Genomic DNA, 26,435 nt, shown 5'->3' on the forward strand with positions numbered 1-26,435 from the left:
ATACAAGCCAAATGTAGGGGAGTCTGTGGAACATTTAGTCTACTGGTGGTTGCTAAGGTAACAACCTACCTGTCCATGGTGATCAGTCACATTGGCATTGATTCCAGAAAAGCAAAGAAGTTGTACAAGATCACTTCGACCTAGACAAGTAAATAAATAAATAAATAATTAAATAACATTATATTATTAACCTTTATAGGCGGCCCAGTGTATGCACGTGTCGCCGTCATTATCGACCAAATGACGATTGGCGCCCTTTTCGAGCAGATATCCAACGAGCGTCGTCTGCCCGTTAGCGCACGCGACAAGCAACGGCGATTGACCGCGCGCATCGCGTACATCGACGTCGACGCCTTCGGTTAGCAACACGTCGACCACGCCCACGTGTCCCCGTATAACGGCCCAGTGAATCGGCGTCATTCCGTCGTTGCTCGTCGTCGGCCTGCGTTAAAATCGCTTTGTGAGCGACGAAGAGTTTTACGACGTTCACGTGGCCTTCCGAGGAAGCCCAGTGGAGAGGAGTCGCTCCGGCGACGGGGTCGATTTGACGAAGAACGTCGTCTCCTTTTTCGGCGACGATTTGCTCGCATTTTTCGCTAGTCTCTGCGCAGAGAGGGGGGGCGTGTATCGTTTGCGCGTTCGTTTCGACGTACCCGCGTTTTGCTGCTTTGAGTAGTTCATCTTCGCGTTCGTGCTGAATAGCGTTCTCCACGAATTTGTCGAACATGACGTTTTCAATTCTGCGCAATGCGCACTTTTGTTGCGCGAAAAGTCCCGTACAATCTTGCGATGCTTCGTTCGTTGTGTTCTCGTCGATTCGGCACGTCGGCGGCGCGCTTGGCGCTCTACGAACTCGGAATCGATACGTTACCCGGCGCGGGAATCGCATCGCGCAGCGCCAACTTCTACGCAGCCGAAATGACGACGATTCTTGGACGGGGGGCGTGGCGAGAAAAGCGAATCGTCGCAATTTCAAGGAACGTTCACGTCAGCGTTTGGAACGAAAGCAGCCGAATTTATATACATTCGAAAACACGGTTAGAAGAGGAAAATTGTTTCGATAGTCTAGAAAATGAGAATTCATGACAGATTCGTATGGCGAGTTAGAGAAAGCGCACGAATACATTAATGAAGGCGCAGAATTCTTTGCCTGTGCAGGTTGAACGAAATCAGTGAGTTCGAATTTTCTGTATTTTTAAAATATGATTGCTTATGTATATAGGAGATTGTTATACTCAATCCTTTTCCGTGGTATGACGTCAAGCCACTAAACGGGCAGACAGGTACAAGACTAGTTTGAAATATGTGAGTTTGATTTTTTAATTAATTAAGGAATATTTGAGTATCGCATGTATACTTTGAAACTGGTGTGATGGCTCAGTGGGCACATCGCTTTCAACAGGGATTTGACGATAGACGAAAGTATAGTGAGCCACTGGGAATGTGGTTTTCGGAAGTGGGTCAATTAAATGCAGGTTCTTCTTATATATGAAGACAATTTGTTCAGATAAATTCTATTATTTATCTTTCAGTCATCACGTGTGGCACTATGATAGTCTTCAGCATCGGATCGATGTGAGGAATAAGGCTCTCACAAGCGAAATATGGCGTGAAACTGGTAGGAATATGCACGTCAATTAAATTAATACAATCAGGAATTTTTTTCATTTTTTTAGTGAGAGATACGCAGCCGTTTTCTTGACACGATGTGGTCGAGAATATTACGTCCGACGAAGCCACTCGATATACTCTGATCTGTGTGGATCGTGTGTACTGTATACGTGTAGACGTTGACGTCACCTTTTTTAATTTACGCGCACTGCGCAGACTCGCGTACCCGGTTACCACTCCCTCGCCTCACTGTCTCCTCTCCCTCGTTCGTTCACGCGACCGCTACTCGTGCCGCCGACATGAAAGACCGAGCTTCGCGCCATGCAACAGGAGGTAGAAAAAGAAATCGAGGTCGTCCGCGCGAACTCGCGTGCGACTCTGACGCGAAATTTCTCTCAGATCGATGTCTCCTACGATCCGTCGGACGTATCGTTACCCATGGACGATGGATATATGCCCGAACTGTTCGAACAGGTACACAATCTGCTCGCGATAAGACGCCACACCCTTTTATCGAATTCTTCCTCCTTTTTTTTCTCTTCGCTGTCTCGCCAGGTCGATCAGATTCGCGACAGTATCAATGTCATTCAAGTGACTGTCGACGAAATCAAGCAAACGCATAGTAAAATCATTACAGCGCCGCAACAAGTGGAAGGTAAGAGCGCGCGCGCGTGCCACGAGCCATAAGGAGCCCACATAGGCTATATACTACGGATCATGTTGAGTCTTTTTATGTATGTAGCTGATCGGGAACGACTCGAATCTCTTATGGCTGACGTCAAACGAAATGCCAATGTCATTCGTGCAAAATTGAAATGTGACGTCATCATCATCATTATTACTGTGTTGATTTTTTTATTTCTTTTTATAGCTATGGAAACGACTCTCGATGAAGATCAAAAGGGCGTTCTGAGGCACACGGCCGATTTTCGTATTCGAAAAGCGCAGGCACGTGATGACATTTTTAATATTAGAATAATTAATTGATTTTTTCTAGCATTCAACTCTATCGAGAAAGTTTCTTGAAACAATGGAGGAGTACAATCGCGTTCAAGTCGACTACAGGGATAAGTGCAAGGAGAAAATTTACAGACAATTGAAAATCAGTGAGATCAGAATATACTGCTACAGTATTCTAAATATTTGTTTTAGCTAAACAAGAGCGATCGGCTGAAGACGTGGAAGAGATGTTAGAAGAGGGAAATTTGGGTGTTTTTACACAGGGGGTAAGGAGGAGTTTCATACCACAAAAAATGAATTTTTCACTCTTTTCAGATATTGGCTGATTCTGCTCGCATGAGACAAGTTCTTGGTGATATCGAGGCCAGACACAAAGATATTATAAAGCTAGAGAATAGCATTAGGGTTAGTGAGTGAGTTGTCATCTAATTTCTATCACTTACTCATCTATTTTAGGAACTTCATGATATGTTTCTTGATATGGCTGTGTTGGTTCAGGAACAGGTACACTGTGATTACATATACAAGTAAAGGGATTCCTTTTTTATTCTATCATCTAGGGTGATATGATCGATCGGATAGAATACAATGTGGAAAAGGCAGCTGCCTATGTGGAATCGGCAAAGAAGGAGACCAAAAAGGCGCTGACGTATCAGAGTTCAGCGAGAAGGGTATGTGGCTATATTCTACTAGTATCCTATTAGGAATTTTTTTCTGTATATAGAAAAAGTTTATCTGCGTCCTGATCCTTTTAGTTGGCTTGATAATCATTGCTTTGATTATTGTTCTGCCCATTGTTTTGTGACATAGAAGTATATTGTACCCACGCACACACACACACACACCTCTTATTAGAGTACATAAATATACTACTGTACGGTCTCACACAGTGATTTATTGATTGAATTCACCACGTGGTCATTTTAGGCATGCGCACATTGATATCATTCAAACGAGTTATTCCCGCCGACACGTTCCCGTCAGACCTGTTCTTGAACTCCCGAGTGCGCACTTGCGCAACAGAGTCGAACTCCGGCCAGAGAGAGACTCGAATCTTCCGTTAGTGCGTCAATCGGTGACTGGAAGGGTACTGTACCTCAGAAAGAAACGATCTATTAGCCGTTATCGTCGGTCTTGTTAGTGAATTGAGTTGCAAATGGACGCCATTCAAGCCGATCTCCAACTGCAGCCCGTCGCAACGTTCAAGGTAAACAACGAATCGTCTCTTTCCGATCGAAAGGGGGAAAAAACGCCTCATCGCATAGCTCGTTCTCGTCGGCGACGGCGGCACGGGTAAGACGACGTTCGTGAAACGCCATCTAACGGGCGAATTCGAAAAACGCTACATCGGTGAGAGAAAAGAAACAATCCGCGCCCGCGCGCGTATGAATGAAATCGAAATCCGTTCTAGCGACGCTGGGCGTCGAAGTTCACCCGTTGAAATTCCAAACCCAAAAGGGAGTCGTTCAATTCAACGTCTGGGACACGGCCGGTCAGGAAAAGTTCGGCGGTTTGCGCGACGGCTATTACATCGGCGGAGAATGCGCAATCATTTTCTTCGACGTCACGTCGCGCGTTACGTATAAAAACGTGCCCAATTGGCATCGCGATTTGACGCGAGTTTGCGCCAATGTTCCCATCGTTCTTTGCGGGAATAAAGTCGATATCAAAGATCGTAAAGTGAAGCCAAAGAACATTACGTATCACAGGAAGAAGAATCTTCAGGCAAATTATAAACTATAATAATGATTATTATTATTTATCTATATCTATTAGTATTATGATATCAGTGCGAAGAGCAATTATAATTTCGAAAAGCCATTTTTGTGGCTAGTTCGAAAACTCACTGCCGAACCCACATTGGAATTCGTTGCCATGCCAGCACTCCAGCCACCTGAAGTTGTGATGGACGAAGAAATGAAGAAGCAATACGAGGAAGATCTTCGAAAAGCGGAAGCAACTGCCTTACCCGATGATGATGATGACAATATATAGAGAGAGACTCAGTAGAGTAGTTGGTTCAATTCTTTTTTTTGTCGTTGTTGTAATGCCTATATATGCACATGATGATTCTCTGGACGCGTTAGAGAGGAAGAGGCGTATGGGGGTAAGTGATGATGCTTTTTCACACGTTGTAAGTCGAGACGCCTCAACACGGTGCGTGTCCCAAATAGGAGAGAACGGGTCCAGGGTGTTTTTCTTAGCGAGGCCCTTTGACCCTTGCCTCTTTGCTCGCTCTCTTTTCGCCCTCTCGAAACGTGCACGTCGCGAACGCTCGTCGCCAGTGCACCCGGTTGCGATCGAGTGCACCTGACAAACGAGTCATTTCGCCGCGGAATTTCGTCACACTGTCGCTATTAGTCGATCAGCCAATCAAGAGACGCCAAGTAGAATCGCACGCGCGCACGTTAGCGAGAAACCGGCGGCTCCCCCCGGTGTACCAGAACGTCGTACGTCGTCCCAATGGACTCATCGTGGACTAAGAGCACCGGCGAAGTACTAAAAGAACTCAACGTGCCGTCCGAATGCGGCCTTAGCGAAGAGGAAGTGACGCGACGACGCGAAAAGCACGGATGGAACGGTAAGAAAAAGAGAGAGAGGGGGGACCTCTCACAAAGACACGTGCACAACTAACTTCCTCTCCATTTAGAACTTCCATCGGACGAAGGCGAGCAACGATTTCGTCGTCGCGCGCGATCGTCGATCCTTTATTTCTTCGTAGGGAAACCTCTTTGGAAGTTGATCCTCGAACAATTCGACGATCTTCTAGTGAAAATTCTTCTCATCGCCGCTATCGTGTCATTCGTACGTGGTGGCGTAATCGCGCGTCTTTTCTAATCTTATCCCCCCTCCCCTTGGAGTAGATCCTAGCGTGGTTCGAAGAAGGCGAAGATCAGACAACGGCGTTTGTCGAACCATTTGTCATTCTTCTTATTCTCATTGCTAACGCCATAATCGGAGTGTGGCAGGTGAGAAACGAATTCGACGGGGCCCCGCGACTATCACTTCCCCATTTTTCTCCTCGCGCGAAGGAACGAAATGCGGAAAACGCCATCGAAGCTCTCAAACAATACGAACCCGAAATGGCGAAAGTCTTGCGATCGGATCGAGATGGAATTGTGCAGCGAATCGAAGCGCGATGTTTGGTTCCCGGCGACGTCGTCGAAGTGTCGGGTAGGCGGCGAGATCGCGATCGCGTCTCCCCATGGGAATGTGATGCAATTTCATCCGTGTTTCATCTGAGAGTCTCTCGCTTTACGAAAGGGGGAGGGGGGATGTATTCCAAGTCGATTCCTGATTCCTTCTTTTTTTTCTTTTTTTTTCTTTGCGTGTCTGGCGTCTATTTTTATTTTTTCTTCTTGAATAGTTGGTGATAAGGTTCCAGCTGACATCCGGCTTCTTCGTATTTTATCCACGGTCCTTCGAGTCGATCAGAGCATACTCACAGGTACGTTTCTGTTGCTATGGTTTCTGAATCATCATCCATTTTTAGGAGAGAGTATTAGCGTCATCAAACACACGGATCCGGTGGACGACGATAAGGCTGTCAATCAGGATAAGAAGAATATGCTCTTTTCTGTATATGCCAGCCCCCCAGTCTCTTTCCTTGGCTATACGTATGTACGTTCTATTAGGGTACCAATATTGCGTCTGGGAAATGTCTCGGTATTGTTGTTGGGACGGGATTGAGAACAGAAATAGGTAATGCACGCACAGGGAAGAGCGGATAAATGAATAAATGATGATTGCGCGTGTCATATGAGAATATGTGATTTGAATTGCCTTGACTTTGCATGTGCATGTCTGATTGAGATTCATTGAGTAGCTAGCTACATTGTCACACTTTCGTGCTCTACTATTCTAATGATGGTGTCTTGTAGGAAAAATCCGGGACCAAATGGTTGAAACTGAATCTGAACGGACTCCACTTCAACAGAAATTAGACGAATTTGGACAGCAATTATCAAAAGTAAGAAGAGTGGATGATGATTGTTGTTGTTGTTATGATGACTCGCGTGAGACCAAGAGCCTGATACTTTGTATCTGCTGATAACTGAATTCCTCGTTTCTGAACCAATCAAATGACAATATAATCTCTAATAACAATAATAATAATTATTATTATTATTATAGACATCTGATGGGAGATCTCTTTATGTCTTTAGGTAATCACTGTGATTTGCATTCTGGTTTGGATCATCAATATTGGTCACTTTGCTGATCCTGCTCATGGTGGATCATGGATCAAGGTCCGTCATTATTTCTATTATTAGAGAATGACGTCGTTGTATATTTGATTCCCCATAGGGTGCTGTTTATTATTTCAAAATTGCTGTTGCTTTGGCTGTCGCTGCTATCCCGGAAGGCCTCCCCGCCGTCATCACAACATGTCTTGCATTGGGTATAAGAAAGAGAGACAAAGAGAGAGTGAGTCTAATAATATTATACCTTATGATATTAGGAACTAGACGAATGGCTAAGAAGAACGCTATCGTGAGAAGTCTATTGTCCGTCGAAACGCTTGGCTGCACCAGTGTCATTTGCTCGGACAAAACGGGAACATTGACGACAAATAATATGTCCGTGTGCAAGGTCTCTAAAATAGGAAGTCTCTTACGTACTTGCATTGGCGGAGTCATTTCTCTTCTCAGTTGTTCACAGTAAAGGGTTTGAAGGGTGATAAGCCCGACTATCTTGAGTGCGTTATCACAGGATCTACGTATGCACCACAGGGAAATTTGTAAGAAAAATAGTCAACTGGCGGTTGGTTGGAATTTTTTTGAGATTTCGTTTTCGTAGAATGATCAATGGAAAGGTTGTTGAAGGTGTGGATTATGCTGATGATCTGAGCGAACTCTCCTCCATCTGCGTCCTTTGCAATGACTCTGGATTAGATTACAATGAAGTTGGTCTTAGGGACTACTCATTTTTTTCCACTCTCTTTTCTTTTTAGAGTCGAGATATTTATGAAAAGGTTGGCGAGGCGACGGAAACGACGTTGTTGACGCTCGCCGAGAAGCTCAATACGGCGGGATTGAATCGATCTCAATTGAGCAAAACTGAAAAAGCGCACGCTTGCGCAAATGCTATTAAAAACCAAACCAACAAGGTCGTCAAGAAATCAGTCAAAATTTTAATTATTTATTTGTATGTTAGTTGTTTACTTTGGAGTTTTCTCGTGATCGGAAGTCAATGAGTGTCTACGTTGAGCCGCATTCCGGCGGAAAAGAGCCAAAGATGTTTGTCAAGGTATGATGATGATGATGACAAATGATGATATTCAATTGATGATGTATGTGTTAGGGTGCGCCTGAGTCAATTCTTGATCGTTGTACGCGCGTTCGTTTGAGCGGCAGCGAGACGGTTGAGTTGACGGACCAAGTGAGAAAAAACGTCATGGCTTTAGTTGCTCAATATGCAACAGGTGAGATCTCAATCAATAAAAAATACTACTTATTATTTGTCTTTGAAATAGGCGAGAATACATTGCGATGTCTTGCCTTGGCTACAGTAGACAATCCACGTAATCCAAAGGATATGGATCTGACGGATTCGGACAACTTTGTCAAATATGAAGTAGATGATGATGAGTATTCCTCCTCTTTATCATCTCTCTCTCTCTATTCTAGAGTAACATGACTTTTGTTGGTGTTGTTGGAATGCTTGATCCACCGCGTGAGGAAGTGAAAGACGCGTTGATTCGTTGTCGAAGTGCCGGCATACGAGTCATTGTCATCACAGGCGACAACAAGGTAGAGAATTCAAATCCTAATAAATATTTATCATTGCGTCTTGTTTAGGCGACAGCTGAAGCCATATCTCGACGAATTGGTCTATTTAAATCAGGCGAAAATCTCACCAGTGAGTGCTGTCTAATATTTAGATATTCTCACTTAATTAATTAATGGTATTAATTTTAGCCTTGTCTTATGCTGGGAAAGAATTTGATGCCATGTCTGTTGAAGAGCAGAGAAGAGCTTGCAAGTTTGCAAGGTAAAAAAAAGACGCATTGATTCAGATGATGAACTCTAAAGGAAATGACAATAGACTTTTCTCACGCGTTGAACCGAGTCACAAGAGTAAGATTGTCGGCTATCTACAAGAGCAAGGGCACATTTCAGCGATGGTATGAAGTCAGTCTACCTTTTTTTCTCACTCTCTACTCATTCCTATGTAGACTGGAGATGGCGTCAATGATGCTCCGGCTCTAAAGAAAGCGGAAATTGGCGTTGCAATGGGCTCTGGAACGGCTGTAGCCAAAACGGCATCAGGTAGGCGAAAATCAACTAGTTAGACAAGAGGAACTCTTTCTCTTTGCGCAATGTGATGCATCCCTGAATCCATTCTCGGAGTTTTGAGTTGTTGTCCCCCTTTGCAGTTCGCTGCCTTAGGTCAGATCCACGTGCTTGGTTCTCAAGCACGCTGGATCGTTTTCCTTACGCATGCGACTCATAGTGTCGGGTTTTTTGCTCGTTCTGTGAGGACCCTCTGGCTCTGATTGCAAAAATTAAACGCACTCGCATATATTGAAAAGAAAGAAAATTTCATTTCTTCCTCCTTCTAGAAATGGTTTTGGCTGATGACAACTTTTCAACAATCGTTTCAGCAGTCGAAGAAGGTCGTGCTATATACAATAACACCAAGCAATTCATACGCTATCTTATATCATCCAACATTGGAGAAGTTGTCTGGTATAATATAATATAATATTATAATATAATATTTCTTAGCGTCGTCGTATTTTATAGCATTTTTCTGACCGCCGCTCTCGGAATGCCTGAAGCGCTCATCCCCGTTCAACTTCTCTGGGTTAATCTCATCACTGACGGTCTCCCAGCAACGGCTCTCGGATTCAATCCGCCCGATTTTGACATCATGGATAAGCCTCCTCGCTCGGCGAAATCACCTCTCATCAGCGGCTGGCTCTTCTTCCGCTACATGGCAATAGGAATCTATGTTGGCATAGCAACAGTGGCTGGAGCCGCGTGGTGGTTTATGTATTATTCAGGTGGTCCTCTTGTCTCCTTTTATCAACTGGTAAGAAAGAAGGGGTTATTGAATAATTAGAGATTTGAGTTTGAGGGGGGAGGGGTCCTCTGCTTCTTTTTCTTCTTGTTTTATCGTCTCTTTGCATGTGCACGCAGACGCACCACCTGAGCTGCTCCATCCAAAAGGGGGAGTACTTTGGGAGTGTGAACTGTGCCGTATTCGATGATCCACGACCCATGACCATGGCGTTGAGCGTCCTTGTGACGATCGAAGCGTTGAATGCCCTTAACAGGTCTGTAAGAGCTTAATTTAATATAATATTTAATTGAAACGTGTGATGCTAAGAAAGCTCTCTCTCTCTCGATAATGAATAATTAATAATCCTAAACGTGCTCTGATATGCTCTCATTCGTTCATTGACACATTATTGTGGCCAGGGCATGTGTCGTGGACATCGCACATCCCGTGATTTTGGATTACTGTAGGGTTGGTAACGGGGGTTAGTTGGGAGGAGGATTAGGGTTGTCGTGTCTCTAGACGCATCACATGCAGTGCGCCAAAGATACACAACAATTTGCCGGTGTTGACTGCGCCGTGTTTGGCAGTCTTCACCCCATGACAATGGCCCTGTCTGTTCTGGTCACGATTGAAATGTTGAACGCGTTTAACAGGTACTAGTACTACTACTACGATTATGACGACGATATAAAATGAGAATGCGCGCGCGCACGGCACACAGTTTGAGTCAAACAAAAGCACTTGGCATCACACGTTATTTCTATAGACTAAAACGATATTTATTTATTTATTTATCTTATAGTCTTAGCGAGGATCAGAGTCTCCTTGTTATGCCGCCTTGGAAGAACATGTGGCTCATAGGAGCCGTTTGCCTTTCCTTCTTTTTGCACTTTGTTCTTCTTTACACGCCCTTTTTAGCTGTGAGTTCTCTTCTTCTCCGCGCATAGGGCCCTCTTTATACCTTTTGTTTAGCGCGTTTTTCAAGTGACTCCTCTGAATACGACGGAATGGCTGGCAGTCTTTGAGTTATCTATTCCTGTGATAATCCTCGACGAAATTTTGAAGTTTGTCTCCAGGAAGAGCAGATTAGGTGAGATAAATAGATGGTTCCTAAGGGGCTTTGACTGTTATTATTTTCTTCTTAGAAACGAAAATGAAAGAGGAGTAAACTCCCAACTCTAAATTATTGACTGTGCTACTATGCTATGCTCTGGGTAATCTGTACCATAATGTAGTAGGAGATAGTAGTTGTTCTGTCGCGTGTCACGTCTATACTTGATAGTTGAATTTTAGAAAGAAAAAAAAAAGGACTGCACAACTACAGTAGAACTGAGTCTCCTGTACTGAAGCGGCCGCGCGGTCGATTTTGCGTGCAGCGTCGTGTAAACAATAGCAAGGTCCAGAGCTATAAATAAATATTTAAATATTTATTTATTTAAATATATATAGCTCTGGCAAGGTCCAATCTATTAGAAAAGGCGACACCCCCTTTGGCCGCTTTGGTGCTATTTCCGTCGAGCCTTCCGCGAATGCGCGAACGTATCGTCGGCTCATCTAGAGATCGACATGTGAGTCTCCCACCAGTACGGGGACGTATTACGTAGTAGATAATGTCAGCAATCGTCGAATGCGTTCCGAATTTCTCGGAGGGTCGAAATCAGGAGACAATCGACGCAATTGCCGATGCAATTCGTCAAACGAACGATTGCCACTTGCTCGATGTCGATCCGGGTCCATCGACGAACCGAACTGTCTACACATTCGTTGGAAATCGTGAAAGCGTCGTCGAAGGAGCGTTGAATGCGGCGAGAATAGCAAAGGAAAGAATCGACATGACGAAACACAAAGGTACGAAGGATAAGAGTCGTCGCTTTTATCTTCTTTTCCGTTCGCAGGGGCTCATCCTCGCATGGGAGCTCTCGACGTCTGTCCTTTTATTCCTATCAGCGGAATGACGCCCGAAGAGTGCGTCGATGCGTGCGCTGTCGAATTCGCTCGTCGACTCGCTGCCGAATTGATCGTACCCGTCTATTTGTACGATCGCGCGGCGAAATGCGACGCGAGACGCGAATTGGCTAACATACGCGAAGGCGAATACGAAGGATTGGCTGAGAAAGTAAGACTGAACCGCTAAATGTGCGCTCGTCGAATAGATTTCTCTCTCTTAGATCGTGAAGCCTGAATGGAAACCCGATTATGGTCCGGCTCAATTGGTTGGGCGATGGGGCGCGTCCGTTGTCGGAGTTCGAAAATTTTTGATTGCTTATAATGTCAATTTGCTTGGCACGAAAGAACAGGCTCATCGAATTGCACTGGCAATTCGAACTTCAGGACGTGGGGGTGCAAATAAAGTGAGAGTGCGAGAAGATTGATGTAGACTGTATCTCTTACCTTCATCATCTTTAGCTGAAATGCTGCAAGGCATTGGGTTGGTATCTCGATGAAGTCGAGCTGGCTCAAGTGTCTATAAATCTTACCGATTTTGAAGTGACTCCTCCTCACGTTGCCTTCGAAGAATGTTCACGTCGTGCAAAGGCATAATTAATTAATTAGATACATAAACTTTGATTAATACTGTAGGAATTGAATTTGGGTGTTGTTGGATCAGAAATAGTCGGGCTCGTTCCATTGGCTGCCTTGCTAGTGGCAGCTGACTATTATATCAAGAAGGAAAATCTGTTTGTCATTGGAGAGAAGCGGAAAATTCGTTTAGTAAAGAAGAAGACGACATGAGTGATATCGTCATCGAAAATTCGTTTTTTTGTGTAGGCAGTGGAGAGACTCGGTCTCGATTCTATTTCGAAATTTATACCGGAGAAGAAAATAATTGAGTACATGATTGGTTTGAACGAAGACGGGCCATTGGTGTCGATGAGCGTTCGTCAGTTTATTGAAAGTTTGTCCAGTCGCACTTCAACTCCGGGAGGCGGATCAGCATCAGCTGCCTTTGCAGCAATGGTAAGATGATGGATAAATCTAAGCCAGAGTAATCAATGTATTTATCCTTATCCCTCAGGGAGCTGCTCTTGGTACGATGGTTGGATGGATGTCGTTTGGAAATAAGAAATTTGCTCCTCTTGACGCGATTATGCGTACGGCAATAGAACCTCTTCATTCGAACGTGCAAAAGCTCCTTCCTCTTATCGATGCCGATACAAATGCTTTTGATGACTATATGGTTAATTAATTCACGCCTTGTTTGTTTGTTTGTTTGTTTGTAAGTTCTTTATAATTAAGAACTCTCTTTATTTAGGCTGCTCGTAAGCTTCCTAATGAAACGTCTGAAGAACAGGCGAAGTAAGTAGGTGACTTTTCTCCACTGCTAGTACGGTAGCTGGAGTTTGTAGACGAGACAAGGCGATGCAGGCGGGACTATTGACTGCAATACGGATACCAATGTCGGTTATGCATGCTGTAAATGATTGCTGGCCTGCCTTGCAGACAATAGCGGAAAAGGGAAACTTCAAGTGCATATCGGATGTTCAGGTTAGCATACCCCTCTAGAGATGGATAGAAAGATAGACCATACGTCATGTACTGTAGGTTGGTGCCAAGGGACTGGAAGCAGGAGTCTTTGGTGCCTATCATAATGTCATGGTCAATTGCAGTGAGCTGAGTGATGATGCTCTAAGAGCCAAAGTGAGATGACATAAATCGTCAGCGAGTGAGGCGGCTATTGTTTCTACTCTAGGTTGAGCAAGACGCTAAAGATGCACTCAACGTAGGATTGACGCGAAGTAGAGCGATTTTTGACTTGGTAGAAAAGAGAGTTTCTGACGTCATATAGGAGATACTTGTACGCGATTATGGATTGATCAGCTGGCAAAATCAGAGGGGGATACTTTGTCGTGATGTGATAGATAGGGTTGTAGAGATTCTTGATATAGAAAGAAAAGAGAGTCGCTGACGTCATATAGTGGGTGGGGTTTATGACGCATGCTCCCCGAAGGCAGTGACGCAGGTGCGACGCAACGACTCGTCTTTTCTCGCTAGTTCGTACAGTACGTTTCGGCTGGCAGCATGGACTCTAAGCCTGAGGGAGAAAAGAAGAAGAAGAAGAAGCAGTCGAGAAAGCGTTCGAGGGAACCTTCTGTACGTCATAGACGTCACGTGCTGACTCAGACTGTCGTGGTAACTGTTATTTTTATTTTTTCCTGAAAAGGAGAAGAAGAAAAAGCGAAAATCGAAAAAGCGCCCCCGCGAAGAATTTGAAGTTAGCTGGCTCTTTGATCCTTAGTCCGCCTTTTTCTAGAAATTTTTAGGAGACGTCGCCAGAGTCAAGGGAGAGCTCCAGTAAACATTCGATGACGGAGGAGGAGGAGGAGGAGGAGAAAGATGTACGCTCTTCGAACGCATCTCCGCCAAAACGAACGAGGTATTGGGGACAGGCAGGCATGTTGTCTGATAAAAGCTTACTCGTACATAATGCAGCCCAGTCAAGAAAATTATATTCGATTCTTCTATGATTTCGAAATTTTTGGATGAGGACGCCCTACTGGTTGACAAGTCGACGTACATTGCGAAGTTGGCGTCGTCAACTTGTACGAGTTTTTTTGTGGCTCGACCACGAAAGTTCGGAAAGACTCTCTTCTTGCGTTTTCTTCGGGAATTTTTCTTGGGCAACAGGGCCATATTCGAAAGCTTAGGGTTAGCTATTTGCAAGGATCCGTCGGTGAAGTGGAAGCGTTACCCTGTGATCCACATGGACATGTCGCTTGTCACTGGCGTGACAAGCATCGCTGAGTTTAAGTGGTCCCTAAAGAATATGGTTTGTCTAATGGACTGTTTCTGAGATGATCAAGTTACTTATTTTTTTTAGGTGCTTGAAACTGCTTCCGATTTGGATATCCGTCTCGATGACGATCCTGATTCGACGGCGATCGCACTCTTTGCTCGTCTCATTAAAAGGGCCTATGAAAAGGAAAAACAGCTCGTCGTCATTCTCATTGATGAATACGATGCGCCGTTTCTGAATAACCCGTCATTGGGAGATGAGTGCGAAAGGCTTCTTGCTTCCTTCTATGGGGTGATGAAAAGCACTACGGAATTTTTGCGATTTCGCTACGTTACGGGAATCACCCACTTCTGCTTGTCTGATTGCGGGAGTGGATTGAACGAACTTGATGACCTAGATGACAATCCATATTTTAACTATTCATCACTCTTTGGATACACTTTATCAGAAATCGTACAATTTTGTTCTGCTGAAGTGGATGCTGCAACCCAGCGCGAGGGGCTCACCCAAAACGAGGAAGAATTGGCCAGTCTTCTGAAATACTACGATGGCTACAACTGGGATAAGGAAGGAAGATCAGCGTACCAAGTGTATAATCCGTTTAGCGTCAATTGTTTTTTGGCTAAGAAGAAAATAGTGTCTTACTGGGGAGTCCGAGGCATTCCTTCGTGGATGAAGGGGACGCTTGTCAAGTATGACTACGTGACTTTATCATTGCATTTGGAATCGTCAATGTCATCGCGCCCTACTTCACTTACAGAAATATGTGGGGAAAAGCCATCAAGTGAAGTGATTCCTTACGTACTGTGGGAGAGTGGAATTTTGAGGCAGAAGTCTACGGGTGGTTACTCTTTTGTGAATGATGAGGCACGTGATGCATTCAAGACCATTGTTTTGAATCATTGCCCAAGGCCATCCACCACCTCTGACTTCTCTCCTCATCTGAATTCTATCAAGCAACGTTTTGCTTGCGATGATATCAAAGGAGTTTTTGACGACTTGGAGAAAATTTTCAATTCATTTCCTGACGTCGTGAGGAACCGGAGCCAGAGTCAAAAGAACGAATATCCTTACCATCTTTCAATTTACGTCATTTTCTTGATGCAAGCTGACGTTAAAGTTGGTACTCCTGAAACGTCAGCCGGAGGGGGGAGAATTGACTTATATGTTGCTACAAAGTCAACAATTTTTGTCATCGAGTTCAAAGTGAACAGAAGTGTGAAAGAGGCTCTAAAGCAGATCAAAGATAACGAATATTCACGATGGGGCGAAGTCTATCTGTCATCAGGACAGTTTTATCATCACATAAAGAAAGCAGTTGGAGTCAACTTTGGAATAAAAGATCATGGGTTAGAAGTGGAAACGGGTGTTGAAGATTTACAAATAACTATTTAATTAATGTGACACTAATGGCTGACTGTGTTGATAATTTCATTCTGTCTGTTTTTCTGTTGAATAGAAGAAAAAGTAGGCAAGGACCGTGTCTGGTAAGGTTGAGCAAGATGCTGAAGATGAATTCAACGTCATGGTATTTGGACTTGGTCGAAAAGAGAGTTGCTGACGTCATATAGGAGATATTGGTTGACACACACGTGGTTGGTGGAGAGTGGGTGTGGCTCTAAAGATGGACGAGACGAACTTGTGCCAGTCGTGTTCGATTTATCTTCAAGAACCCTTTATTCGATGCGTTTCTTGTCCCGGAATTGTTGACGTGTGCCTTCAAGTGAGAAAGACCCCCCTTTTCGCTGCGCGTTTGCCTAATTTCTCTCCCGAGTGTTTCGCAAAAGGTTCTCAATTTGCTCGTCACTCAAACGACCACGACTACGCCGTTATGGTCGGTCTAGCCGATCGTCCGGTGGATCGCGACTTGTTTTTCTTTTTTAGACGCACGCCTTTCCGATCGGAACGGATGGAAATTGGACGGCAAGAGAAGACGTCGCTCTCCTCGCCGCAATCGAAGAAAACGGACTGGGAAACTGGTATGTGCAAGAGAGATGCGTCGGAGAGGTGATAGACTCTACTCTAGGATCGAAGCATCGCAGCGAGTCAAGACGAAATCGAGCGAAGGTGCGCGCATGAGTGAGAGGTGGGGCCCCCAAACCGCCTAGTGTCATCTTTTTTTCAGAATGTCGTCGGCATTATTACGCTGCTCATTTCGTCGAATCAGTCGCCGAAAATTCACGTGAGATGTCTCGTGACGTCATAATTTTCATCAGTCAGGTTTTTTAGAAGCGTCTTTTCGGGAAGAGCGACATCAATTTGCTGTGAAACGAGGTTGATTCTCCATAGTGATAGAATGATGTTGATACATTTTGCTATGTCTGCGTAGTGTCTCAAGATCCTCCTCGACCGGCGTTTGGCACGCCGCAGTCAATTGAAATGGCCGGCTATATGCCGTGGAGGGGAGATTTTCAAATAGTGAGCATCTGTTTCATTTTTGTGTGCCCAACTAATATTTTCCCCCAAAAAAGGAGTATAAAGATTCAGCAGAGCAGCTTTTGAATGAGATGAAATTTACTGATGAAGATACGCCGCTAGAAATAGGTCTGTTAGCTAGACAGGCTACAAGTGGCATTTTTCCTTCCTTTTATCTATTGTATGCAGATGTAAAACTTGCTATAGTAGACATGTACGAAAGGATTTTAGATGAACGAAGCGTTCGAAAGAGGTCTTTGATATGAGAGGAGAGGAGGCTAGGAATCGAATTTTCTCTTATCTAGAATTGTACGTGATCATGGATTGATCAGCTGGAAAAATCACAGAGGTATTAATTAATTAATTAATTAATTAATTGTCATGATCTCTTTTTCTAGTCTATGATATGAAGCAGGTTTCATTTGGATTGTGCGTAGTGCTATACGTATTAGTATACATGTATATGCCAATGGGGGTGATTGTGACGCTTTAGAGAATTGGAGGCCGCTTTGAAGCCTTTTACGAGGCTTCACTCACCTGAGGCGCACGAACGATTTACACAGGGACTAATTTGTGAGAGTCAGCGCGTTCTTAGTCAGACAGTATTGTACTCATGATTTGTTTTAGATGAAGAAATTCTTAAGAATGATATCACTCGTTTGCAGCAATGTCGAAGAAATGGACTGAAGACAAGAAGCTGTGAGAGGAGGAGGAAGAGGCCAATAATTAAATATTAATAAATTATGTAACGCGCCGTAGCAATTGACTTTTTTGAAAAGATGAAGATGAGGCGAAAAAGCGGAAGTAGTCGAAAGCGAAAAGCAGTCAATGCCGCCGCCGCCGCCGCCGCCGCCGCTGCCGCAACGCCGTTCAATTTCTTATTAGATGAAGACAAAGACAGTAAAACCCGGGGCTTTCCAATGGAATCAAAGAGATTGGTCGTGATGCCAACGGCAACACCGGGCGTATTTTCAAGAGGTACACTACGCTGTAGAGAGAGTAAATGATGTATTTTATTTTGTTGGCGCGAAGGGAAAAAGCCTCCCAGTCGTTTAGATATATCATCTTTACCTGGCGTTGAGAGGTTGATTGAGGAGGAGCAGGAGGTAGATATACGTACACTATGTAGCATTTAATGAACATGTACTATTCTTTCAGCTGTGCTCATTGCTTCGTCTGCAACCACTTGCCTATTTGCAATACAAGCAGACTCTAGTGGAAGAATGCACGAAGACGGGACGAGTCAAATTGGCTGACGCTCGTCGTATTGTTCGCATTGACGTCAATAAGACGAGAGCGCTGTACGACTTTTTTCTTCAAAAGGGCTGGATCAAGACGTGAAGGACAAGAGCAAATGTGCTCGAATTGTGTTCAAATTGATTAATTAATTTATTCATCTGCGCAGACTCTAGTTTAACTCTAGTTTAGCCCGTGCCTTCGCGCGTGGAAGAGAAAAAAAATGACGGAACAGGTTTGGAGCTGTTTCATGCTACGATAAGGTCTATGGTTGTTTGCAGGTGGTTGTGGACGAACATTTTCGAAGTATGGGCTTCCGATTTGGCGATCGGCGTTGAAACGCTTTCTACAATGTTGAATATAGTCAAGGTACGTTGCCGATGCGAATGGATGCGTGGTAGAGAGTCCGAGACCACCGTAAACCAACCAACCAACCAACCACAGATATAGGTCTATAGTAAGACACTGGGCTCCTTGCAGGTGTTGCTGCAGGCAAATGCAATTAATTATAATGCATGCACGATTAGAAACGAGTGCTGTCAGTCAAAGTGAAGGAGGAGGCTTATCTTCTTGGTCACGCGAGCTCACGCCAAACTTGCAACGTTGGACTGCTAGTAAATCTTAGTATTCACTGGAGAGTCCGTACGAAATTGATCGTGTTACTTCAATTCGTGGGCACCGCATTCCATGACAGTGTTCTCAGCTGACTGTAAACACTGCTAACAAGCATTTGTTTATAGGTCGAGTGTCCAGTCTTGCCTTACCTCCGCACTCGCCTACGCATAAATTTGAACGCTTAGCCAATCGTTGCAAGAGCTCGTGATTAGACTGCGGCGAAAACAGGAAAATGATTTGCATATTTCCTATAACTTCGTGTGCTCGAGTTAATTGACGCATTCGCAGTTTGAACACAACAACCGCCTAGTTCGCGATCGACCCTAATGCAGTTCGTCATCGTCTTTCTTCTTTTCTTTGTCGCACTCGTCTCAGTGACAAGAAGTAGGGTTTGAAGAAGCAAGCGAAAAACTGTATACAAGGATGTAAAATCTGCTATATAATATAGGTTCATCTTGCACCAGAGACGAGTCTACGTGGGAAGTTGGTACAAGACCTCTTGCTTCAGAAATTTGGAAGCATTGCGGCGTCGCAGGGACGACGAGAGGGAAAAGAGATTCATCTCATTCTGGGGCTGTGATTGGGACTACGGCTGCAGGCACACCGCAATCCTGTGCAAAGGAAACGTTTACGACCTAACGAAGCCAAAGCCAAGCAGTGACTACGCGAGACCGCGAGAGAATGCAGAACCGTGGGAAAGTATGACTCAAACCGCCGTTGAGACCGGTTCGAGCTACTGTACCACAACCGAAGTGGACAACTTCAACAGACACTACGCTTATCAAAAATACAGCATGTGCTCGTTCAATTGCCAAACGTACGTCAAAGCATTGAAAAATTTCCTAGAATCATGCCATTGCTACGGAGAAATCAATGCGCCAGCTAATTCCGCAAAAGTAGGAGGAATAAAAGTGCCAGCTAATGCTGCAGAAGCAGCAGCGAAAGCGTCCATTTCTGCATGCGTTGCAATATTCGTTGCCTTGCTTCTTTTTTAGTACTTTGCATGTTGGACACGCTCGACTTTAGCCGCTGCCGCTGCATTTGACCAATCTGTCTGCTTTTTTTTGCTTTGATATATTTGCCACTAGCTGTCATTTTCACGGTGTTTGCGAGTCGTCATGCAACGGAGCTTCTGGCTACTTTCTAGGCCGCCTCCTCCTCCTGGTAGTACCGTCACCGTGACCCTGGTACAGTAGCCTCGCAAGCCAGGCCGTTTTCCTTCTATTCTCTCTCCGTGGGGAGAGTGTAGGAGGAAAAGGACCCGAAGGGAAAAAATTAAATAATTAATCGATTTAGTTACGTACAGGTATTAGCTCGTCTAGCGTGCTCTAGTCATCTCGCGTGGAAGAGAAAAATGTCAGAACAGGTTTGGAGCTTTTTCGTGCTACGATAAGGCCTCTAGTTGTTTGCAGGTAACCGTGGACGAACTCATAGCTCATCTTCTAAGCATGGGCTTCGATTTCGACGATTGCCAGAAGGCGATCGGCGCTGGAATGCTTTCGGCCGATTCAGCGATCGAATGGTCAGTCGTAGCAGTGAAAATAGGGACACCTAATGCGATGCTTCGATGTTTGTAGGATAGTGAAACAAAAGGAAAGCGCTTCAAATCGGGGGGCCGCCGCTCCTCTCACTCTTCGTCTTCCAGCAAGAGAAGAACACGTGACTTCGATGACGACGAAGGATAGTGATGCGACGGCCAGCGCTGGGCCTCCTCCGAAGAAGCCTGAGCCGTCGTCGCAACCAACGATTAAAAGTCGATATAGTCTGAACGATTCGCAGAGACGGGACAAGGCTCGATTTCACGACAAGGAGAGAGAACAGGCAAAGAAAGTGGCAAAACAGAGAAAGGAAGAAGAAAGAAAAGTGTGACCGAGTCATTCACTCACTTAGAGCCACGAGTTCTATTTGCTGATTTAGGCTTTGGAGCAAATTCGGAGGCAAATTGAAGACGATCGTGAAAGGCAGAAGGAGAGAAGACAGCAAAAGGCATCTCAATCTCAATCCCAATCTCAATCTCAATCTCAATCGATGATGAGCGATTCGCCTGCAAAAAAGAAGGTGACTGCGTCGATGCACTGCACTCTTCAGGTAAGATATATAAGAAGTGATACAGTATCCTATTTTATTTGTGTGATCTACTCTAGATACGATTTCCTGATGGAAAGATGCTGAGGATTTCGTTTGAGCCGAGTGATTCGTTGCAACACGTCGCTGACCTTCTTTCAAAGGAACATACCTTTTCCTCTGACTTTGTCTTCATTCAGGTGGTCAGCAATAGAGAGAGAGATACGTGTGATCACTATTCTATTCTTTTGCCGTAGCCTTTTCCTCGTCGAGAATTCAGTGAAGCAGAAATGAAGGAATCGTTGCAAGAACTCGGCTTGACGCCCACGGGATCTCTTGTACTCAAGAAGTGTGAAAAACGAGCAGGAGCAGTGACTGAAGCAGCCAAAGAAGAAGAAGAGATGACGGCATCTCCTCCTCCTCCTCCTCCTCCTTCTCACTCAGATGAAGAGATTGAAGAAGAGAAGGAAGATATTAGCGGCGGTGACTCTAGTGACAATATTGGCGACGACGATGATGATGATGAAGACGACGCGGCAGAAGCGGCGCCACTGCCGTTGCTGTTGCCGCCGTTGCCGCACGTTCCTCATCTGCACCACCATCCATTTGCTCAGCAACAACATTTTCACGGATCTGGTAATCGATTAGGTGGACACTCAAAAGCCGGCGGCGGAGAAGAGGACGTTGACGACGAAATTGCCGCCGCCGCCGCCGCCGCAGGCGAAGCTGGTAAGAACGCTTTAGAGAATTGCGTAATTTATTTTCTTTCTTTTTAGCTAGGGAAGCGGCTATCAAACGTTGGACTAATCCAAAGGATACGTCTTTGAGTGATGATGGGGTAGGGGGGGTAGGAGTGTCTCACACGCAGCAGCGAAAAGTCGTCTCTCTCACTGAATTGTGCATCACTTTGGTTTCGAGGCGATTGCCAGGCGACGTCGTTCGTCATCCGTACACTTCCCTTGGCCTTCTTCCTCGTGTCATAGTCAATCGAATATTGAAAATGCTCGTTGCTGAGAGAACTCTACGTCCTAAGACGCTCGGAGCATTTTTACCATGGTTACTACTAGATGAATACGTACGTCTTTAGCGGGAGGCACAACTAAGCTTTGCTTTCTCTCTCTAGTCGACTGAAGGAAGTGCCACATCTCAAAGGTTATTCGTACGTAACCAATGAGTTTCTACACGCAATTGGACTTCACGTTCACTTGACTCACTTGAATATTTCGTCGTGTTCACTCATTACAGATCAGGGAATTGCTGCTTTGGCAGGTGAAAAAGAATCAATCGTTTGTAGGGCCTATGTATACTTATGATTATCATCTCTTTTTTAGATCTAAAAAAGATGAAGATTTTGGTTTTGAGTCATTGTGAACAATTAACGGACAAATGTCTCGGATACGTTCGACGTTAGATACTATGTAACTGAGTGGGGAAGTAAACCACCGCGTTGAATTTTAGGATTTCGAATGCTGACATCACTAAAGCTAGACTATACGAAAGTAAGACGACTTAGGGACGATCTGCATCTATCTAATAAGTCTTTTCTTCTTTAGATAAGTGACTCTGGTATAGCGTCTTATGCTCGTAACGCTCCCGAAACGTTGAGCTACATGAGCTTGAATGGAACGCACGTGACGACACAGGGACTCAAGTCTCTTTCAAGTATGAGTAGTCTCATCTAACGCACACAAGACGACGACAATGACGCTCTCTTTTTTTGGGAAGGTATAAAGCGACTTGAATCACTTGAAATAGCCAATACAAAGGTAGGGTAGGGTAGGGTAGGGTACTGTAGTATTAAATTGAATATGCTTCACCACGTGTATTTAGATGTTTTCATTGGAGCCCATTGCTTCTCTCAAAGGACTGCGAATGTTGTCGGTGGCAAATTGCTCGTTGTTGACAGATGCGAGCATGGCAAGTCTCGCCGGTCATCCTTCTCTAAAGGCTCTCAATTTGTCTGGTTGCACGGTGGGAGATGCCGGCCTCCGCTATTTATCCGGTTAGACAGTTAATTATTTTCGATTATTCTTTACCAGATCTCTCTCTAAGGCCTTCATCTGTCCGTCTTTCATCTTCCTGATCGACAGCATGTCACCGATAAAGGCTTAGAAGCCATTAAGGGTAAGAGACGTCTTTCCACTAACTCTAGTATATAGTATAGTAGTGATTGAATTTTAGATATGCCTTTAACTGCTCTCAATTTGTCGGATTTTGTGAACGTTACCGATGCTGGAATTCAGCTTTTGTCGACGATGACGAGGTACTTAGTAAGGTTGCTCTTGAAATGACTTATCATCTCATCTCTGTTTTTTTTCTTCAGCTTGCGAACGCTCTCTTTGGATAACACAAAAGTGACAGACGATGGTCTGAAGAATTTAGTGGGTGAGTGCTCGTTTCGACAACAGTACAGTACTCACTCACTCACTCACTCACTCTTATATAAGGGCTTGCTTTGCTCACTGATTTGAGTCTTAGTAAGACAAACGTATCTAGTAGTGGAGCAAAACTGATAGCTACAGGTACAGTAGTAGTGTAATCTACATAATCTTATTCTTCTATTATGATCATGCCTACTATATTGTAGGTTTGAGCCATATGAAAGAACTTAATCTTTCAAGCACGAGGCAAGCTTAATTATAGCGCTCTAATGGCCTTTTTTATGTATATATGTTCTTTTGTGTACCACAGAATCAGCGATCGTCTGCTCCTATGTGGAGCTCTTAACGCTTGCACGAGCCTTCAGAGACTCAATCTGAGCCGAACGCGAGTAACAATCAAAGGTATTTGCTAAACCGTAAATGCATAAATTTTCTATTGGAAACTGCGACAGGAATCGAAGCTTTACAACTGCCTCAGTTGACTCATCTCAATTTAGATCAAACGCGTGTCAGACGTAGAGACGAACACCTTATTCGTCATCACGGTACAGTACACGTCTAGTATGGAGCATGCAAGTATGTTTTTTTCTTTCTTAGGACTTCCTGGATTACAATTCTTTCGATCTTCTTTTTGCGGCACCGAACCTATTGAAGCCAATGACTCAAGCTCTGAAGAATCCTAAGCACTCAGTAGTAGTACTGTAGTAGTAGTAGTTCTGCTGTTGCATGCATTATTTAATTAATAAAGAAGCATCGTGAGCATCATGCGTATACGACTCATATCTCTTTTATTTTAAATAAACCCGGAAATAACCCGGAAGTTGTGCGACACTAAAAATTAACGTCCTTTCGGCGACTTGAAAGAGGGGAGGCGTTTTACCCACGCCTCCTGGCGGGCGGAGCCCGGAGCTTCGGTTGACCCACAAAGCACGGGGTATGGCCTCTTTATCCTCGATTGGCCTCGGAGATGGCCTTGGGAGTGAAGCGTCCTCGGATTTGAGTCCGCCACCCATGGTATCCAAGGGGACCGCCATTGTGACCCACCGCGTCTCACCATAGTGGGGAGGCCAACTCTATCGGCCCCTGCTATAGAGGTATGGCCTCTTTAACCTCATTGGCCTCGGAGGGTCTCTTCAAGGGAGGGAGGGAGGGAGGGGGACCTGTCTGACGTCGCCACCTCACGTGATTTCAGCCAAATCAATCCTCTTGTATATCCTGGGAGGAAAGGGACGACGAATCAATAAAAAAATAATTTCTAAATGACGTCATATGCCACTCACCTTCTTCGCGCGGAATTATCTCTCAATGCATAAGACCGCGTAAAGAGATTAAGCGACGATTCACTCCTTCCGCTGCCGCCGCCGCCGCCAACGTCGCCAATGCCTGTAACACAGATAAATTTATTTATTTAGCGAGCCGGCAACTAATTACTGACCCTAAATTTATTCCTTTTTAATCTGACAGACGTGACAGACGTGATATTCTTCCTTCTTCAAATTTCTTGCCTTTTTCTCTCGTTGTCTGCTTTCTAATTCCTCTATGTCTTTCATCCTTCTTTCAGCCTTATACAGTATCTAGATGCACATACCAAATTCCCTTCCTCCTTCTCTAAACAATACGTACAATATGCATTTTACCGCCGTTTGAATTGATCTCTTAATTTCAGCTTGTTGCATCATCTTCCACAAGTGTCTACATTACATCAAATAAATTATTTGTACACATACATACCGAATAGATGTACTCACTGCTCAGTCACTTTATCAGGTACAATGTACATCTTTTCCTTCAGCCATTTCTTTTCCTATGTCAATATTCCTTCATCCTTCCGCTGTCGAATGTTCATCGCCACCACCAAAAAAAGCACTCAGACGACTGCAGACAACGACGACACACTGTCTGAACGATGATCTACTACTGGTGGCCTACTTTGCCAACCTAAACCAAAGAGTCATTTAGGTGCCTCTTGTGCACAGTACATGTAGTCAAGATCTTCATGGGATAAATCGGTAAGGAGACGATTGCCATTTATCCCCGATTCGACCAAAAGATCGCAAAGATGGGACGGCACGAAGCCGAAGTCGCGTTCAAACCTTGGGATTGTTCTTGAAAAACTTGTACAGTAGCAGTGCAATAGCCTACCTTCCACCCACTTTCCCACTTCGTACGGGCTCCAAAGAGCTACGCGCAAGACGTCTTCGTTCGTCCGTTTCTTACGAGAGGCGGCTATATCAAGCTTCGGCTAAGCGTCAGAAAAAAGAATAGGTTATAGCGAACCTCGTGACTGCTGTCGACCAAGTGCGACGACCGATTCTCTTTCGCTTCATCGCTTTCCATGCTTCACGTTCAAAGGAGAGCGACAATCGGCACAAGACAGCTTTCTCTTGAAGATACGAAAAAAGGTGTACGGGGATGCGAACCCGCCCGGATTAAAAAAGATATTGTTTTAGGATTAGGACGGGGGGCTCGGGGGGATGGCACTCGCTTTGTTTTCTTATTCTTCTTGTCTTTTTTGTCTGTTGGATGGAATGAGTCGTACGACGTAGGCAGCATGTCCTTAGCTTTCACCGATATCCTAGATGAAAGTCCAGGATTTTATAGGGTAACCAACTTTTCAACGAAAAAGGCCAAAAGTCATTTACCCTATAAAATCCGGACCCGACATAGAACCCTGACATCGACACTCTATCACCAACATAACAGTGGCATCTCCACCTAATTCTTAACTAATTAAATACTTTCAATGCTATTTGCGTGATTGCTAAAGCGCAGTAGTGACTCAAGCAGCGAAGGAAGCAAACGTAAATCATAATGAGCAATGCACCAACATTGGTGGTATTACGGTATCAGATCAAAGTACAAACCGCTGTAACGCAAAACAGCAACTCAAGCGTCTTGCCGGACCAACTCAACTAACTCAAGCGTCTTGCCGGACTATCTATCGAGTCAAAGCTCAAGCACTGCCGAGCTAATCCATTTGAATGCATTCTTGAAGTCATCTTCGGTTTTCTCAGGAGCAGCCTTGGAACGGATGAGAGCAAAGTTCAATTTTCCAGAATCGGCGGCTGAGGGGTGAGAGACGCGCTTTCGCTTCTTCACTATAGTCGAAAAAATTTCACCGTACGATGAATCCCACTTGGTGCTGCATGACAGTTTTTTCCAATTGGTCACTGCAAGCTCGTACTCTTGCTTTGTAAGAGGCTTTTTTTTTTCGTCATACTCTCTCGTGAAATTTTTCAGAAGTAAGCCCTTCTTCTCAGGAAGAACGCTCCTCTGCAATTTTTCTTCAAAAGAAGTAATGATCTGGGAGGCGATTACGAGTTGCCTATCAAACTCTAACGCATTCAACCGAGCGCTCATTGAGGCCAACTTTTCGTCGAATTTCTCCTTCTGCGAGGCCAACTTTTCGT

At 44.6% G+C, this 26,435-nt stretch overlaps 8 protein-coding genes and 1 long non-coding RNA gene across 19 annotated transcripts; 7 read left to right on the top strand and 2 right to left on the bottom strand.

The window, feature by feature from the left end:
* On the bottom strand, positions 1-616 carry LOC136187814 (uncharacterized; the record flags this gene model as incomplete). Its single annotated transcript, XM_065975511.1, is given in 4 exon segments — positions 1-23; positions 70-140; positions 192-447; positions 449-616. Coding segments are annotated over 4 exon segments (518 nt in total), but the record flags the coding sequence as incomplete, so codon positions are not given.
* Positions 617-1,532: 916 nt separating this feature from the next.
* On the top strand, positions 1,533-3,497 carry LOC136187227 (syntaxin-1A-like). Its single transcript, XM_065974782.1, has 12 exons — positions 1,533-1,618; positions 1,677-1,944; positions 2,011-2,085; positions 2,167-2,266; positions 2,354-2,428; positions 2,483-2,559; positions 2,609-2,717; positions 2,764-2,837; positions 2,887-2,976; positions 3,028-3,075; positions 3,132-3,242; positions 3,296-3,497. Exons 2-12 carry the CDS (start codon positions 1,933-1,935, stop codon positions 3,374-3,376), a joined length of 852 nt encoding a protein of 283 aa, XP_065830854.1. The 5' UTR covers positions 1,533-1,618; positions 1,677-1,932; the 3' UTR covers positions 3,377-3,497.
* Positions 3,498-3,532: 35 nt separating this feature from the next.
* On the top strand, positions 3,533-4,638 carry LOC136187229 (GTP-binding nuclear protein Ran-like). The gene is made up of 5 exons (XM_065974786.1): positions 3,533-3,658; positions 3,713-3,778; positions 3,837-3,921; positions 3,983-4,296; positions 4,348-4,638. Exons 2-5 carry the CDS (start codon positions 3,728-3,730, stop codon positions 4,564-4,566), a joined length of 669 nt encoding a protein of 222 aa, XP_065830858.1. The 5' UTR covers positions 3,533-3,658; positions 3,713-3,727; the 3' UTR covers positions 4,567-4,638.
* A 232-nt stretch (positions 4,639-4,870) lies between these two features.
* On the top strand, positions 4,871-10,919 carry LOC136187212 (sarcoplasmic/endoplasmic reticulum calcium ATPase 2-like). 2 transcript variants are annotated; one of them, XM_065974761.1, is made up of 29 exons: positions 4,871-5,152; positions 5,222-5,239; positions 5,294-5,376; positions 5,436-5,540; positions 5,604-5,745; positions 5,939-6,019; positions 6,065-6,150; positions 6,207-6,273; positions 6,453-6,541; positions 6,738-6,821; positions 6,880-6,973; positions 7,034-7,164; positions 7,224-7,312; positions 7,372-7,477; positions 7,526-7,681; positions 7,729-7,821; positions 7,876-7,996; positions 8,048-8,148; positions 8,202-8,324; positions 8,373-8,433; positions 8,493-8,565; positions 8,620-8,698; positions 8,750-8,843; positions 9,137-9,263; positions 9,321-9,609; positions 9,717-9,853; positions 10,382-10,499; positions 10,552-10,669; positions 10,725-10,919. In XM_065974761.1, exons 1-29 carry the CDS (start codon positions 5,035-5,037, stop codon positions 10,745-10,747), a joined length of 3,006 nt encoding a protein of 1,001 aa, XP_065830833.1. In that variant the 5' UTR covers positions 4,871-5,034; the 3' UTR covers positions 10,748-10,919. The 2 variants fall into 2 exon arrangements, with proteins under 2 accessions (XP_065830833.1, XP_065830834.1); XM_065974762.1 differs by lacking the exon at positions 9,717-9,853 and adding an exon at positions 10,099-10,232.
* A 236-nt stretch (positions 10,920-11,155) lies between these two features.
* Positions 11,156-13,491, top strand: LOC136187218 (formimidoyltransferase-cyclodeaminase-like). The gene is made up of 11 exons (XM_065974773.1): positions 11,156-11,427; positions 11,475-11,695; positions 11,748-11,930; positions 11,986-12,114; positions 12,160-12,291; positions 12,349-12,537; positions 12,596-12,757; positions 12,833-12,876; positions 12,927-13,065; positions 13,123-13,218; positions 13,271-13,491. The coding sequence occupies exons 1-11, from the start codon at positions 11,190-11,192 to the stop codon at positions 13,364-13,366; spliced, it is 1,629 nt and encodes a 542-aa protein (XP_065830845.1). The 5' UTR covers positions 11,156-11,189; the 3' UTR covers positions 13,367-13,491.
* A 44-nt stretch (positions 13,492-13,535) lies between these two features.
* LOC136187215 (uncharacterized protein in vnfD 5'region-like) lies at positions 13,536-15,797 on the top strand. Its single transcript, XM_065974770.1, has 5 exons — positions 13,536-13,671; positions 13,742-13,792; positions 13,842-13,954; positions 14,011-14,347; positions 14,399-15,797. The coding sequence occupies exons 1-5, from the start codon at positions 13,600-13,602 to the stop codon at positions 15,707-15,709; spliced, it is 1,884 nt and encodes a 627-aa protein (XP_065830842.1). The 5' UTR covers positions 13,536-13,599; the 3' UTR covers positions 15,710-15,797.
* Positions 15,798-15,919: 122 nt separating this feature from the next.
* Positions 15,920-19,674, top strand: LOC136187135 (transcriptional adapter 2-alpha-like). 8 transcript variants are annotated; one of them, XM_065974669.1, is made up of 18 exons: positions 15,920-16,037; positions 16,089-16,148; positions 16,199-16,293; positions 16,341-16,381; positions 16,440-16,496; positions 16,544-16,588; positions 16,644-16,732; positions 16,786-16,858; positions 16,919-16,982; positions 17,035-17,078; positions 17,128-17,158; positions 17,223-17,302; positions 17,357-17,428; positions 17,489-17,707; positions 17,762-17,835; positions 17,888-18,200; positions 18,247-18,964; positions 19,029-19,674. In XM_065974669.1, the coding sequence occupies exons 1-16, from the start codon at positions 15,939-15,941 to the stop codon at positions 18,068-18,070; spliced, it is 1,326 nt and encodes a 441-aa protein (XP_065830741.1). In that variant the 5' UTR covers positions 15,920-15,938; the 3' UTR covers positions 18,071-18,200; positions 18,247-18,964; positions 19,029-19,674. The 8 variants fall into 8 exon arrangements, with proteins under 8 accessions (XP_065830741.1, XP_065830742.1, XP_065830737.1 ...); XM_065974670.1 differs by having other exon boundaries at positions 15,933-16,037; positions 16,102-16,148; XM_065974665.1 differs by having other exon boundaries at positions 15,936-16,148; positions 18,247-18,579; positions 18,706-18,964.
* A 245-nt stretch (positions 19,675-19,919) lies between these two features.
* Positions 19,920-23,790, top strand: LOC136187077 (uncharacterized). Its single transcript, XM_065974594.1, has 21 exons — positions 19,920-19,946; positions 19,993-20,102; positions 20,158-20,443; positions 20,498-20,668; positions 20,725-20,844; positions 20,902-21,373; positions 21,421-21,700; positions 21,768-21,913; positions 21,976-22,050; positions 22,103-22,143; positions 22,198-22,306; positions 22,370-22,410; positions 22,475-22,646; positions 22,697-22,768; positions 22,826-22,907; positions 22,968-23,029; positions 23,092-23,166; positions 23,232-23,271; positions 23,336-23,427; positions 23,478-23,570; positions 23,623-23,790. The coding sequence occupies exons 1-21, from the start codon at positions 19,935-19,937 to the stop codon at positions 23,706-23,708; spliced, it is 2,637 nt and encodes an 878-aa protein (XP_065830666.1). The 5' UTR covers positions 19,920-19,934; the 3' UTR covers positions 23,709-23,790.
* Positions 23,791-23,807: 17 nt separating this feature from the next.
* LOC136187078 (uncharacterized) lies at positions 23,808-25,445 on the bottom strand. Of its 3 annotated transcripts, none has more exons than XR_010669832.1 (7): positions 25,303-25,445; positions 25,168-25,251; positions 24,774-25,118; positions 24,663-24,717; positions 24,461-24,599; positions 24,306-24,408; positions 23,808-24,240 (listed from the first exon to the last, which is right to left on the bottom strand). It is a non-coding gene; the product is annotated as an uncharacterized lncRNA (long non-coding RNA). The 3 variants fall into 3 exon arrangements; XR_010669831.1 differs by having other exon boundaries at positions 24,649-24,717; XR_010669833.1 differs by having other exon boundaries at positions 24,649-24,717; positions 25,168-25,237; positions 25,303-25,390.
* Between the last annotated feature and the right edge of the window lie 990 nt (positions 25,446-26,435).

The sequence above is a fragment of the Oscarella lobularis genome, chromosome 5 (assembly GCF_947507565.1).
Source record: "Oscarella lobularis chromosome 5, ooOscLobu1.1, whole genome shotgun sequence".
Lineage (NCBI taxonomy): Eukaryota > Metazoa > Porifera > Homoscleromorpha > Homosclerophorida > Oscarellidae > Oscarella > Oscarella lobularis.

Coding starts and splice junctions, on each gene's coding strand:
- LOC136187077 (XM_065974594.1), top strand. Junction 20,444..20,497: donor GAAAGGAAGAAGAAAGAAAA/GTGTGACCGAGT, acceptor TTGCTGATTTAG/GCTTTGGAGCAAATTCGGAG. Junction 22,144..22,197: donor TAAAGCTAGACTATACGAAA/GTAAGACGACTT, acceptor TTTCTTCTTTAG/ATAAGTGACTCTGGTATAGC.
- LOC136187229 (XM_065974786.1), top strand. CDS start 3,728: ATGGACGCCATTCAAGCCGATCTCCAACTGCAGCCCGTCGCAACGTTC. Junction 3,922..3,982: donor ATTCGAAAAACGCTACATCG/GTGAGAGAAAAG, acceptor AATCCGTTCTAG/CGACGCTGGGCGTCGAAGTT. Junction 4,297..4,347: donor ACAGGAAGAAGAATCTTCAG/GCAAATTATAAA, acceptor TATATCTATTAG/TATTATGATATCAGTGCGAA.
- LOC136187218 (XM_065974773.1), top strand. CDS start 11,190: ATGTCAGCAATCGTCGAATGCGTTCCGAATTTCTCGGAGGGTCGAAAT. Junction 12,115..12,159: donor AATGTTCACGTCGTGCAAAG/GCATAATTAATT, acceptor TTAATACTGTAG/GAATTGAATTTGGGTGTTGT. Junction 12,538..12,595: donor CAGCTGCCTTTGCAGCAATG/GTAAGATGATGG, acceptor CTTATCCCTCAG/GGAGCTGCTCTTGGTACGAT.
- LOC136187135 (XM_065974663.1), top strand. CDS start 15,939: ATGGACGAGACGAACTTGTGCCAGTCGTGTTCGATTTATCTTCAAGAA. Junction 17,303..17,356: donor ATTTACACAGGGACTAATTT/GTGAGAGTCAGC, acceptor GATTTGTTTTAG/ATGAAGAAATTCTTAAGAAT. Junction 17,708..17,761: donor ACCGGGCGTATTTTCAAGAG/GTACACTACGCT, acceptor GTTGGCGCGAAG/GGAAAAAGCCTCCCAGTCGT.
- LOC136187215 (XM_065974770.1), top strand. CDS start 13,600: ATGGACTCTAAGCCTGAGGGAGAAAAGAAGAAGAAGAAGAAGCAGTCG. Junction 13,672..13,741: donor AGCGTTCGAGGGAACCTTCT/GTACGTCATAGA, acceptor TTTCCTGAAAAG/GAGAAGAAGAAAAAGCGAAA. Junction 13,793..13,841: donor GCCCCCGCGAAGAATTTGAA/GTTAGCTGGCTC, acceptor AGAAATTTTTAG/GAGACGTCGCCAGAGTCAAG.
- LOC136187212 (XM_065974761.1), top strand. CDS start 5,035: ATGGACTCATCGTGGACTAAGAGCACCGGCGAAGTACTAAAAGAACTC. Junction 7,313..7,371: donor TATGCACCACAGGGAAATTT/GTAAGAAAAATA, acceptor TCGTTTTCGTAG/AATGATCAATGGAAAGGTTG. Junction 9,264..9,320: donor AACATTGGAGAAGTTGTCTG/GTATAATATAAT, acceptor CGTATTTTATAG/CATTTTTCTGACCGCCGCTC.
- LOC136187227 (XM_065974782.1), top strand. Junction 2,560..2,608: donor TTCGTATTCGAAAAGCGCAG/GCACGTGATGAC, acceptor GATTTTTTCTAG/CATTCAACTCTATCGAGAAA. Junction 2,718..2,763: donor TTACAGACAATTGAAAATCA/GTGAGATCAGAA, acceptor TATTTGTTTTAG/CTAAACAAGAGCGATCGGCT.